Source organism: Rousettus aegyptiacus, unplaced genomic scaffold, assembly GCF_014176215.1.
Source record: "Rousettus aegyptiacus isolate mRouAeg1 unplaced genomic scaffold, mRouAeg1.p scaffold_m13_p_4, whole genome shotgun sequence".
Taxonomy (NCBI): Eukaryota; Metazoa; Chordata; class Mammalia; order Chiroptera; family Pteropodidae; genus Rousettus; species Rousettus aegyptiacus.
In genome coordinates this window covers 144,543,882-144,558,127 of record NW_023416307.1, presented here as the reverse complement: position 1 = coordinate 144,558,127, position 14,246 = coordinate 144,543,882, and the positions used below count along the sequence as shown (strand labels likewise).

Genomic DNA, 14,246 nt, shown 5'->3' with positions numbered 1-14,246 from the left:
CATATTGTTCTCTTGCCTCCTGGACGTCTCCCTTTGAAGGCCCCAAGTGATTCAAACCAAATATGGGTGTCTTTTTCTCCCTGGGTACTTTCCATCTTGGAAGTTCTCTAATGTGTTCAGGGAGCTGTGAAAAGCGAATTACCTGCTTTCCAACTTCTCAACAAACCTGACACTATTTAGAGACAAGAAAAACTGAAGCCTAGAGAGGTTAGGTAACTTGCCTAGAGTCACAGAGTTTCAACATTTGAATCCCCCTGATTCAAAAGTCCTCAAACTAGGTGTAGACTCATTTTAAGAGGCCAGGAGCTTTTACAAATTGAGGGTGGGGGAACTCTCTTTAAGAATAAAAAATGAATTTAAGAAAACAAAGATAGGTACAGAGGCTTAGAAGTAAGAGTCTTTTTTTTTTTTTTTTTAAGTAACAATCTTGAAACTTAAATTTCTTTAGCTTCTTGATCAAATGGCCTCTAAATGAAAATTACGCTACATCCAAAGATAACAGTCAGGCAAACCAGAGGGAAGATTAGGATGCGAAGAGGTTTTTTTTCTTTCAATGTCTACCACCCTCCTTGCTGAAACCTCTTTAAAGCATAAAGGTCCAGTTTTTAGAATTATTTCCCAGATATGTTCCTGGAGTCTTTCTTGCGAGCAAAAAAACAGGAAGCAGGTGTTTTTGTTTTTGTCAGAGTGTCACTGTCAGAACGAGAAGACAGGAATTTAACAAAGACAGACCTAAGTGGGTGTCCGACATCAAGAAAGGGAAACAGATCCAAAAGCAACAAAATTTAATCAGATGTCTAAGGGGATAGACAGCAGAGAGAAAGTAAAACTGCTGTACATCATAATGTGTGGTCGTTTTTGGGTTGAAAAGTCAAAATGAAACCTACACACTTGACGACTGCCAAGCATAAACTCAGCTTAGTTCACAAGAAATGCGTGGCTTTCTAAAAACGTGACCAAAAGTCACAGGAACAATGGTGCTATTTTTTTCAGGCTGCCAAGTACCAAAGGAAAAGTCACTCCCAGACAATGACCTCTAGTGGACAGGAGGGTCATAGTTCACCTGAACCTTGAATTTCCTCAGACAAGCATCTTACCCCATGTCAGCTTGTTTCTCATGAGCCTCCTGGGGTTTTGCCTAAATTTGTATGTGTGTGTGTGTTTTAAAAAATTATTACTGTTTTTTGTTTCCATATTCCTTGTAAACACCTCACTTACATGACCTATTTTGTGCCTGTATAAACTTTCAGCACTGCCAATGACTATGATTGTTAATAAGATGGCTGCTTTAACAAGATTATAGTTTCGAATAACAAAATTTTACTGTTTACAGTTAAACTGGTAGGAAAGACTTCTAAATTCTTGATAAATACATTTCTTGGATTTATTGGTTCAATTTAGGTCCCTGATTATTATAAAGGAGCCCCTAATAGTGGTTATAGAAGTAATTAAGGAAAGAAAGTGAGGCCAGAAGCATAAATTGAAGCCACCCTTTTGAAGGTTAATTTTTCAGTGCCTGTTAAAAATACAAAACACATACCTGTGAGGCAGCAATTCCATTTCTAGGATTTTATCCTCTATATTTACATACATAAGTGAGCAGAGATACACATGCGATTTTTAACGATGTTTACTGCAGCAATTGTAATAAGAGAAATACAGAAAACAGCCTGAGAGAAACAACCTATTATTCTGATAGGAATTCCAGAAGAGAAGGGGGAGAGGCAATTTTTGAAAATATAAAGGCTGAAATGTGTCCAGAATTGTATGCAATCAACTTTATATTGTTTTCCATAGTATACTTGTTAAAATTTTACCAGATAGTCCTCATAACTTTTTATGATTGTGTATTAACTAAGTCTCTGGTGAACTTTTGTAATTGACAAAATAAGTTATATGAGGAATCTATACATATAATTTTCTACTAATTTACTGAAGGCATGACTGATTCCAGTTACTGAAATGAGCCATGTTACCTTTGGTATGGATGTAGTATTGTAGCAAAACTTGCGTTCTAACCCTGGCTTCGCCACTTTAGTATCCATTTAATCACTTGGTCAAATCAGCTAACTCCTCTTTGAATTTATCTCATTGGTAAGTGGGAATAATACCTATTTCGTCTGGCTGGCTCATAGAAATATTGTAAAGGTCAGTGAAAAGCAGGCAATCTTATCAACATATTTAGAAGAGAAAACCATGTAATATTAATAGTTGCTTGTGGCAGAGACAATGCTATCTGTTCACTGAATTATTTAAATTTTTTTCTGAGGTACACAGTGAAACTACATTTCCCAGCCTCCCCAGCAGTTAGGTGATTGAGTTTTGGCCAATGATGTCCAAAAGAAAAAAACACTTCCAGGAGCTATGTTCCATTTGATTCTTCACTCTTCTCCTGTGTGTTGATTGGATATCGATTTCCAGGATGACCTGGAAGTCATGTATTGGAGCTGGTAGAACTTCTTTAAGCCTGGATCTCTACATGACTCTGGACAGAAAGAGCCCGCCCCCTCCCACGTGGTTCACACCGGACAACGGTACAAAAATTATTATTGTATTATGCTACTGAGATTTAAGTGTTGTTACAGCAGCAAGCGTAACATACCCTAAAACACCGCTAAAAAGATGGTTGAGGCGTTAAGAGGTAGAACTTGCAGAAATATCAAGAGATTTGGGAGAATTTACCCATTGGCCACTAGACAGCATCTTATCTGTCTTGCCAGACAATGTCTAGACAGAGGAGGCTGTGTTGGAATGTGGGTGGGTATGCCTGTGGGTATCTCTGTGTGTTCTTCTCCTCTCCAGGACTAACTGGCAAAGTCCAGACTTTTGTATATAGTTGTCCCTCCTTCTTCAGAATTAATGCAATGTCCAGGATTATGCTTTTTAAACAGTAGAGAGTCATTAAGCTGTCTTCAACATGTCAAAAGCTTTTCATTAGAAATATCATTAGATTTTAGGTAAGTCCACACACCCGCTGTCATCTCTGAAAACCTTGCCTAGCTGAAGTCGAAAGGAATGGCTTTTTAGCTTCTCCTCAAAAACTAAGACATGAAACATCTCTGAATTTTACACCATGTGAGTGAAGTAGAGCCATTGGGAAAGTACCTTATCATTAAACTAAACACACCCTGTAATTTGTCAAGCTGGTTGACCACCTGACAACTATTATAAAAAAGACAAGACATAACAAATGTCAGCAAGGATGTGGAGAAAAGGGCTCTTGTGCACTCTTGCTGGGAACGTGAAGTGGCATAGCTACTATGAAAAACAGCATGTAAGTCCCCCCATCACCCCCATATTAAAAACGGAACTACTATATGATCCAGCAATTCCACTCTGGGTATCTGGCCAAAGGAAATGAAATTAGTCTCTGCAAGAGGTATCTGCATCTTCACGTTCACTGCAGCATTATCCACAATAGACAAGATGTGAAAAGAACCTAAGTGTCAATGGATAAATATGATATATACACACAATGGAAGATTAGCCACAGAAAGAAATTCTGCCATTTGTGGAGGATATTATGCTAAGTGAAATAAGCCAGAAGACAGGGAAAGACAAATACTGTGTGATCTCACTTACATGTGAAATCCAAGTAAGCTGAACTCATAGAAACAGAACAGAGATTGCTAGGGGTTGGGGGTGGTGGAATTGGAGAGATGTTAGTCAAAGGTTGGTCAAAGCCTTTCTGTTGGTATCTTCAGGTTTATTTCCCAGTTTGCTAATTCCATCTTCAGCTCTGTCAAATTTGCTCTTTAATCTGTGTGATGACATAATTAAAATTATATTCATTTTTAGATATTCTAATAGGTTTATTTTCAAGTCTGCTTGTTGTTTTTCTCCATAGTAATTTGTTCTTAATATGTTAATCCTCCTTTTATGTCTTTAGTTTTAAAATGACCTTTCAAAGCATCTATCGTATTGCTCAATGTATTGTCTGAAACCCTGGACATCCAATTCTTCTGTTTTAAAAAAATTCTATTGACTTTCAGTCATGATTTTGTAATTATTTTATGTATTTTGTAATTATTTTGTGCATATTCAGTGGAACCGTATTTGGGAAGCCTGTGCAGCCTGGGTCCAGCGTGGATTTTTGCAGTGTTCTGTGTTGTTTCTGCCAGCTATCTACTGCTACTACTGGCCCGAGTTCCAATTTTTTATGCTTTTCACTTGTGGCTTCCTAGATATAAAAATTCAAACTCCAAACCTGTTTGCGGTGCTGGACTCATGATTACAAATTTTCAGAAGAGACATTTTCCTCTACCTGGAACCCAACATCTTTGTGATGATACATGGGTTTCCCTAGTCCATTATTTCCCTAACATTATAGCCCTTGGAGGGGTCTGGTTCCAGCATAATCCTTATAACCAAAACCCTTAGACAGTGGAGAGAATACCCAGTCCCTGCCTGGCAGCCACAGAGCCACTGTGGCCTTACTGCTTTTGGGCTGTCATCCCCTTATTTGCTTCAGGCTCCTGGAGATTTCTCTCAGATTTTAATGAGAAAAGCCCTGCAAAGAAAAGAACGCTGGTTATGTTTTCCTGGCTTTTCTAGGTATTTAAAGTGGGGACAGGGTTTTAAAGTACATTAGTCCACTGGTTGGCTGAAATTGGAAGGCCTCCATCCTATATTGTATGAAAATATCAGCAAGCGACGGGAAGGAACACTTGGAAACAGTACTTGAAGACTGGAATTAAAATTTTCCTTTTTATTGTTAATGCAGCACAATTTAGCGGGGGGCGGGGAGAAGCGCTGACCTAAATAATAAATCTATTAACTGATATTTAAAAAAGACCAGTAGCACAGGTTTGGAGGGGGCTTAAATGTTTATTAAACCAAGCTTTTAAATTATATCCACCTATAGGCCATAAACAAATACAATGCCCATGTAAGTAAAAGGCTCTTAGATTAGAACTAATGGAAAACCCGAAGATCCATTTTTACCCTGGCACCTCATGGGGTCATGTCATAGTTAAAGGGTTAAAGGAAAAACCAGAAGGAATTTAGCTCAACGCCACCTGCTAAGATGGATTTCAAGACAGATATTTGTTCCACATTATAGCAAGGCAACAGTGTAGTTTTACATTCACAGATTGGCTGAAATAGTACAAATTAAGCTTCTCTTCAGATGTCTCTCTTCCCATTATCATAATTAGTAAGAAATGTGAATTAAAATAATGATAGACCACAGGTGGTTATAAAAATAGATAACTCAGAATAATAAATATCTAGTTAGCAGAGCACATACATATAAAATTTACCTTTTCCCATAATATGCAGAATATCATAAGTATTTTCAAGAGGTACAGTCAGCAGACTTTAGAATGGTAAGACAGCATTTGTAAAGAAACACACTCAAGCACAAAACCCGGAGCAGGAAGCTGAATGCAGGTGAGGAAATACAAAAGACAGAATCCTAATTCCTCACATCTTATTATCCTACTTAATAGACACCACAGTTAGCTTACCATCCTTTATGTATCTTAAAAAGTAACTTTGTTACCTATGTACAACTTTGAAGAAGATTAATCATGAGATAAGCAAAAATTGATTAACTTCATAGTGGCACTAAAATCAAGGGAACTTGTTAACATTTTGTGTGCTTTCACATACTTCTGTGGATAGGACTTTATAATGCTCCCAAAATGTTTTGGATAGTTTTTTAAAATTCTCATAAACATCTACTCTGCAATCATTTCAGATATAGAGGGGGGAAAGTCCCAAGCTGGAAAATAAAAAGGTCAAAATCCACAAAGTGACTGAAAATCCATGAATATGCAAGTGACATTCATATATTCCCTTAACACTTTACCAAGTGCTATATAAGGTCATTGTAATACTATCCTGAAACCAATCTCATTTAAGAAGATACAGTAATTCCCATTCTAATTCTAGAATTAAAAGCACTTATTCCACATAATGTGCGTTTCAGCGAGGTTGACATATACTTGGTTGTACTTGTCAGTGTCACCTTAAAGCTTCATCAAAGCCTCATGGCAGACCTGAACTATACAAGTTCAGAACTAATACTACCACAGGTAGTTATTCATTCTAATTTCTTACAGGGAAAGAAGGGTATAAGCTGTCCTAAGGTCACCTCAGCCTAGAACAGGGTCCCCTGGAAACTTTGGCAAGTATCCTTGCCAAAAAAATCTCCATAATCTAACGTGTTTGGGACTTGCTTAGTTAAACAAACAAGTTCCGCTGACATACTAACAGAGATTCTACACCTTCAAGAGGGGGTATACAGACACGGCTTTTCCCAAACTCACGTGACCTTGCCAGAGAACACCCGGAACCACCACTGGATCCCAGGACACTAGTTTTCTATGGTTTGAGAAATGCCAATCTAAAGTAAAATTTCTAAAGTAGTGGTTCTAACATTGTAGTGAGCATCAGAAGGACATGGGAGGTGTTAGAGCAGAGATACCATATCCCGCTTCAGAGGTGAGCGGTGGGACCTGGCAACCTGAATACCTAAGAGACGTCAAGTAAAGATGATGGAATGAGGACCACACTTTTGAGTGCTAACCATCCAGACGACACCCCACACAGATGTTGGCTGCACAAAGCCCTCCTATGCCCCCAGAGAAGGCTGCATATGGTATTTGCCACAACCACTCGCTGGAGGTCAAATCAGCCCAGTGACATCTGAGAAGGTCCTGGGGCAATTTGGTGGGGTGGAGGAGCACTAGACACCTCCTCACCAGGTGACCAGGCACAGTAATTGCCTCTTAAAAGAATAGTAGCAGCCTCCTCGCAGGGCATCTGCACAGCTTAAGGGAAATGTTTGCACGAAAGTGCGACCTAACAAAAAGCATCATACAAGTGTCGCTGATCAGAAGAATGTGTCAGTCACAGCAGGAAGATCCCAGATGAGTTTTCTGTCTTCTGCCACTGCTGAGCACATTCTGGAGGCTAATGAAGGGGAAGAGGCTAAAAATGCAGAAAACTGCACTATCAGGAAATTAAAATTATTTACCTAATACAAAATATCTAATTGTTAAAAAAAAAAAGATCAACTCACAATCAAAGTAGTTAATCATGCTGGCTTTGAGATAGTGTTTAAAAATTACAGTATGTTGATCTTAGAACACACTCACTCTTCCATTCTACCATGTTATTAAAGCTGGTTAAATTTTAACATCAATAGAATGAGAAAAACAAATTCCTTCGCTCAAATACATGTCAATTAGATCTAAAACATTTAGCTGAGATAGTTCTAGTCTGATAAATTACCATGGTGGGAAATTTTTCAAAAGTAATTTTAAAAAAGGACCTTTAATTTTGGTTCATAGAATCATCCACAGAATGAGAAATGAACACACGCTCACACGTTCACACATGTGCGTCTAGTTGTTGCCAGTACATCTTCGTGCAACTTCAAAAAAGAACCTGTAAAAATTCATACACACCCATGATGAAATTACAGTCAAGCAAACATCTTCTTGCCAAGTCTGTTTCCATTTTCACCTAAAAGACTGATCAGAAAGGCAGAACTCTGCCTGACATGTTGCATGATCCACTTTATAGATGCTCTGGATGGCTCTGGAGACAAGACAGCATCTCTTGAACGGGTCTGCCTTCATAGCAGATCTGATATACTGCAGTAAACAATGGAAACCTAATTGGGGGAAAATGTGAAAAGAGAAGTTATCTGGTTTACCTCACAGAGCAAATCAGTTTTTCCCTCCTAACAGATCGCAGCTTAGTGTGCTACCTGTGACCACATCTGACATCCTTTTATTATTGGTCTGCAAAGAGTCTCTGCACTGTTGGCCATAAGATCTTGGGACCACCTAAACCATCCTCTGCCTAATTGGAGTGCACTGGCCACAAACAAGTCACGTGGTAATCCTTACAGGGTCATCTGTGGTCATTCACATAAAGAGTTGTGGCTCAGGCTTGTGGCCAAATCTGGAATGAGTCCAAGTTTCTGTCACTATTTTAAAAGATTGGAAGATTTGAGAATAAATTTTAAATTGCAAGGAGGTATTGCTCTCCCTTCTCCAGGAAGGATCCATCCAAGGAGGAAGATGAGGCGGCCCTCACATCACCATAAATAATTCAGCCTGGAATGCTCCTGCAATAACCACCATGGGGGCCTACAATTAGCCGAGCACTGATCCCATGTTGGAAGCTGGATTTATTTTGTCCTTTCTTCCAAGAATGCGCATATATATGAAAGTTTGAAATGGATGGGGGTTTGAAGGTGTGGGCTAATAATCCACTGTAAGAAAAGATAACATTATCTCAGGATACAGCTGGCTTGGCAAATATTATGGCAGATATCACTAAAGAAATAAAGTTAATTTCAATTAGGCTTACACACACACACACACACACACACACACACACCAAAGTGAGCTTCACAGTCTCATAGCCACTCTAAAAATTATCTAGTTAGAATCCTGTAATGATAGCTTAGTTCGTATGTCTTTAAGATAGTCTATCATTATCAATTTTTTAGGGTTCACAGTGTTTTGTTATTTTTTGGAGTCAGGCAGACTTAGACTTAAGGAAATCTGCTCCACTGCTTATTCATTCTGGGCAAGACTCACAACCCCTCTCACCCAGTGAGGTCATCTGTAAAACAGGCTGGACGCTCAGGTCTGTTGTAGTAAATGACTTACATGTAAAGTTTACGATGCAACACTAGGTGCACGGTGGGTGTGCAATAAATGGCAGCTTACAAAACACAGCCACAAAATGGCCACTGGGCTCTAGACTGTAAGCTCCAAGAAGAAACGGCTCAAATCTGTTTTGTTCACCTCTGCATCCTCAGCGCCTGATACACTGCGCGGCAAGGGGCAGGTGCTCAGTATTTGCTGAATGACTTCTTGTAAATGGGTACCTGGAGATTTCAGCCCCTTCCATGGCTTAGTTTTCTATGATGAGAACAATTTATATGTCCCCAAAGCAGTGGTAGGTGATGAGTGGCCACCCAAAGCCATTCCCAACCCCCTTGTTTCCGTACTGAGGTCAGAAAAAGCCTAATGCTGACTTTCCCAGCTTTCCTTTTACCTAGAATTAGCCAAGTAAGCAAGTTGTAGTCAGCAAGACATATATATCTGCTGAGGGTTTCAGAAGTTATTTCTCTCCTTGAGAAACACTGGACGGAAAATCTGCTACCCCAGACTGCTCTTGCAGCTTAGTTCAATTGTGCGAGTATGTGATGCTCGGCGCTCCTGCAGCCACCTTGAGGCTTTGCGGGGAAGCCACCAGGATCACTGAGATTCTAATTCAGAGGCACAGAGCCAACATCAAAATGTTCACCTCCAGACTCCTTGCTATAGGAGAAAAAAAACACCCTATTGTTCAAGGCATTTTTTAATTAAGTGTTGCTCTTGTAATCAAAAGTACTCTCAGCTCTCACAACCACCATTTCTAAAATGTATTCTGTAGGTGGGATGTTAACGAGGGACATGAAGTGTGGGGGAGAAGGGGGCTCTCTAACTCTGGAGCCCAAACTCAATCGCCAGCTACACTATTCATCTAAATGCTATCATCTATAATATAAAATGCTACAAGGCCAATTCGATCAGTTTGGAGAACTCTCTAAATAAGGTTAGAGGTGAAAGGAAGACAAAAGACAATATTTCATAGAAAAATACTGACATAAACCAATCGATCAGCAATCTCACTAGTGGAAACTAAGGACTTATGATATGTCAGGCTTCAGCTAAGTGCAGGCATGTGTAGTATCCTAAATAGGGTCTCAGCCCTCAAGGGGCTTTACAAAAGAGTTATGGACTAAATTGTGCTCATCCCCCCAACATCCATTTCATACAATGACGTCCTAACCGCCAGGACCTCAAGGAGTCCTTAAGGAGGTAATTACATTAAAAGGGGCTCATTAGGGTGGGTCCTAGACCAATATGGCTGGTATCCTTATTAGAAAAGGAGATTAGGCCTGATACACATAGAGGGAAGACCATGTGAAGACACAGGGAGAAGACTGACATTTACGAGCAGAGGGGTGAGGCCTCGGAAGATGTCAGCCTTGCCGACACCTTGATCTTAGACCGCCAGCCTCCAAAACTGTGAGAAATACATTTATGTTCCGTAAGCCATGGGTCCTCAGCCCCCGGGGCCGTAGACCAGTACTGGTCCGCAGCCTGTTATGAACTGGGCCACGCAGCAGGGGGTAAGTGGTGGGCAAGTGAGCAAAGCTTTATTTGTATTTGCAGCCGCTCCCCAGCACTAGCATCACCGCCTCAGCTCCACCTCAGATCCTCCTAGATTCTCATAGGAGCACCGGTCCCTGGTGCCACAAAGGTTGGGGACCGCCGGTGTACACCGCTGGGTCTGCGGTATTTTGTTGTGGCAGCCCGAGCAAATTAATACAAACACCTTGTGCTTATACATGCTCATAAAGACACATGTACAAGGACTTTTTATAAAGCAAATTTTATAAGAGCAACTTTAATATTTCTCAGGAGGAGACTGGTGAAATTAAACCGTGGTTCTCCAATACAGTGGCATGTTCTACAGCCATGAAATGAGCTCTCTCGGTGGGGACGGATAATGAACTTCAAAACCTATTCTAAAGTGAAGATACGCTAGGGACAGAGAGGAATGTGGAGTCCGTTGCCCATTATGCCAATGAAAGGGCTGACTGGAAGAGCACACTGAAACCAGAACCCTGCTGCTCGGGGGTGGCCAAGAAGCCCCACTCTCCGCTGCGTGCCCTTTTTGTATGATTGTTATGTGTGTGTGTGTGTGTGTGTGTGTGTGTGTGTATAAATGTATTTTTTTTTTTTTTACCAAAAGCATGTGCTCCCCTTTTCAAATTTTAAGAATAAAAGTAAACTGCATGTTTATGTAATAAATCCACAGCACATAAGGAGCAATATTATCTAAACCAGGGGTCAGAAAGCCACGGCCTGAGAATCGAATCTGACCTGTGACCTGTTCTTGTACTGCCTGCAGGCTAAGAATGATTTTCACACTTTTAAAGGGCTGTAAAATCAAAAAAAAAAAAAAAAAAAAAGAAAGAAAAAGAAAGAAAGAAAAGAAAAAGAAGGAAGGAGGAGAAAGAAAAGGAGAAACATAAGTTTCTCCTTTGTAGACCATAAGTGGCCTACGAACACTACATATTTGTTATCTGACTCTTCACAGAAAAAGTTTGCTGACTACTGGTCTAAACAATAAGGTCGAAGCAGGGACGTGATCTGTGGCTGCAGGATGTGGATGAAGGCTTCTGTGAAGGCAGGACTGCCTGTAGGGTGATGAGGGTTGAAGTGTACATAAAGGAGGGAGTCCTAGCAGGCCAGCCAGGAGGACAGACGGACACTACGGGAGTCTGAGGAGGAGGTGTCTGGGCCAAAGGGAAGCCCACCACAACTAAAGGTGTCGCAGCGGGTAACAGGACATGCTGTTAGAAAGCCACGTTGGTATAGGCATACCTCGGCAATACTGTGGTTTTGGTTCCAGACCACCCCGATAAAGCAAATATTACAATAAAGCACGCAAATAAATCTTTTTGCTGGTGGAGGGTCTCGCCTTCCATTTGTGAAAAAGGCAACTTCTGTGAAGTGTAACCAAACGAGGTATACCTGTACTGGACTGAGTGGGGCTGCCTCAGCTGACAACCTAAGCACCGTCGACCTCGTTCTGTAAGAGCAGGAGGTCTCTGAACTTGAATGCTCAAGGTAGAAGGGGCCAGGGCAACCACGGGTCTACCAGTGTGATTCTGTGGATAAAAAGACGGGGGCGCCAAACAGCTAGAAGTACGACCTGACCAAGACCACATGACGCGTAAGACATGCGGTGGCCTGGGAGAGGGAAGAGAGGCGGGAAGGACCTAAGAGAAAAATCAGAGTAGTGACGACTGGAATGGAAAAAGAAAAAAAAAAAAATCAGGGTGGGAGGTGCTGCAAAGTGAAAATGGCAGAACTCGGCTCTGCCTGTGCGGCTCTGGGAGGCGGGTGCAGTGCAGGGAGCGCCCCACAAGATCTACACCCCAGCCTGGGGAAGGGAGACGCCCCACTCCAAATGGCAGGTACCCCATTAAGCACAGGCACAGCCCGCGCGACTTCTAAGCAGAAGAAAGAAAAGGCGACATGACTGGGAGCTGAGGCGTCAGCTCAGAGCCGAGTGCCACCCGCTCGATTATACCTGCTTTTTAAAACAGGTGGGTCCTGATCCCAGAACGCCAGGTCCCGTCCGCAGCCTTCCGGAGTGCTGCAAAGGATGAATGCAGACTAACTCCCAGCCAACTTGTCAGTTCGTAAACTCCTCCCCGAGGCACCCCTTGGTAGCACACAGATGCCACTTTAAAATTGTGATTGGGAGAGAACCATCAGCAAACACCCGGGAATTTTTTTTAAAGACTTTAAACAAATTCCTGATAAAGATTTAATGGTGATTAAAGGAGCCCAACCACACACACACGCATCACTGTCTGCTGTTCAGCATTTGAGAAAAACGATGCATGTCAGAGGTGTTTTCCTCTTAGTCACGATGTGAAGGTAATTCTCCTGCTCTGGAGGCTTGTTTATGACTTCTCTCTCTGCCTGGCTGGTTTGGAAAGCCATTTCAAAAAAAATAAAATGCAAATTGAAGAAGAAAGATAAATGCCCTGTCCTCCTTCATTTTCCGCTTTCAATAGGGAGCTCTATGGCTGATCCCTTTGTACTGGGTAAAGAGAGCAGGAGAGCTGGGTCCAAGGTGAGGGAGAGATGCACGGTCGGGACCAGCAGACACCTGGGCTGACCTGAGAGGCTGAGGGACATGCAACCAGAGACACATCGCCCATCACCCACCTCCTGGCAGCATCAATGCAGATGCCCAGCTCCGCACTCTCCCAGGCAACCAGACTTACCAAAGACTATTACGGAGAGTTACGGATACACAGAATATGCTGCATAAGCATTTACTAGGTGGTGTGACTGGCGTCATGATTATGAAGGAAGGCTCGGCCAATCAGCAAGACAAAGGGTGTGAGGCCGGCAGGACCGGGAGCAGCCTCAGGTAGGCTGGGCAGCTTCTGTTGGTGCTACAGGGCTTACTCCCTTGATCAGGTGGCAAATCAAGCCCAGAAAGGCAGTGGAGGCTGGATACGTCCATCCATCCGCACGACAGAGAGACTACCAGGCTGCTCGCAAAGCCTTGACACAGGTCACTGCTGGTCTGTCTCTCCTTCTTTTCTGAATCATTTGGCAGTTCATGAACAAGACTCTATCTTTTTATAAAAACAACACAGCAACTTTTTTTTTTTTTTAAATTTAAAACTTATGACATGTAGCCCTTACCTAACACCCTGTAGGACAAACCGGGATTATAAACTTCATATTTTGTAATACGAAGAACTGAGCTCTCCCCCCTGGAGTTGGGCCTGCTTTGGGGTTTGTGTAAGCCCTTGTTTCCTGCCACAGATGTTCACGTCACACAAAGGACACAAGTAAGCCTGTAAAGTTCTGCGCATACTTGTCAAATAGCTGTGCTCACGTGCACTGGCTGGGCTTGTGGTCACAGCAGAAGTGGGATGATGACTGTTCCTCTGGTCTCATGGTCAGTGGGTGACTTACTTGTCGAGGAGCCCCTTCTGCTTGAGGATGCGGTACACTTCAGCAGAAGTCTGAGGTCCCTGGAGCTTCTGCCCGTTTAGCATCTCCTTCTCCAACTCTTCAATGGTCTTAAAAACAAAGGATGGGAAATAAAAAAACCTATGGTAAAGACTAGAGAATCACTTATTTTGAGAGGAGAGTAGGGGAAAGGGAGCTGCATTCCTTTGCTGCAAGCCCAGGAAAGATAAAGACATACCAGATAAAGGACGTTAAGACTCAAGTACCTTTACGTAAAAGCAGACAAGCAAACAGGACCACCCAGCCAACAAATGCCAGCCTTCACCTTCGTTGGACTGCGGCTCGCCCCAGCCCAGGGCTCTCAAGTGAGGAGGGAGGGGTGCAGGGAGGGCAGGCCAGGGGCTACCTTTCCAGTCTTGGCAAAGGCCTCTGCCACCCTGCGATTCCGGCCCCCATAACAGGTGGTGATCAGGTCGGCCACCCCGCAGCTCTCCAGGAAGGTGGCTGTGGACACCTGGCTCTTGCAGAAGATCTTGGCGAAGGAGATCATTTCCATGAGCCCCAGGCGGATGACGGCGGCTTTGGTGTTGTCTCCACTGCGGAGCCCGTCACAGAACCCAGCTCCCACTGCTACAATGTTCTGTGAAAAAGACAAGGACCCGGGATGCCGTCACACACCAGTGCAGATGAGGGTGCGGGGGAGGAGGGGGAGAGGCC

General features: G+C 42.5%; 1 protein-coding gene across 6 annotated transcripts in view; it reads right to left on the bottom strand.

The window, feature by feature from the left end:
• Window positions 1-4,807: 4,807 nt before the first annotated feature.
• The window catches only part of GPD1L (glycerol-3-phosphate dehydrogenase 1 like), a 46,053-nt gene continuing 36,614 nt past the window's right edge, over window positions 4,808-14,246 (bottom strand). For all 6 annotated transcript variants that reach the window (XM_016140764.2, XM_016140768.2, XM_016140765.2 and 3 more), the window contains 3 exons: window positions 13,936-14,169; window positions 13,533-13,639; window positions 4,808-7,624 (listed from right to left, as the gene is read on the bottom strand). In XM_016140764.2, coding sequence (XP_015996250.1) covers window positions 7,528-7,624; window positions 13,533-13,639; window positions 13,936-14,169 — 438 coding nt within the window. In that variant the 3' untranslated portion in view covers window positions 4,808-7,527. The remainder of the gene's footprint in view (window positions 7,625-13,532; window positions 13,640-13,935; window positions 14,170-14,246) is intronic.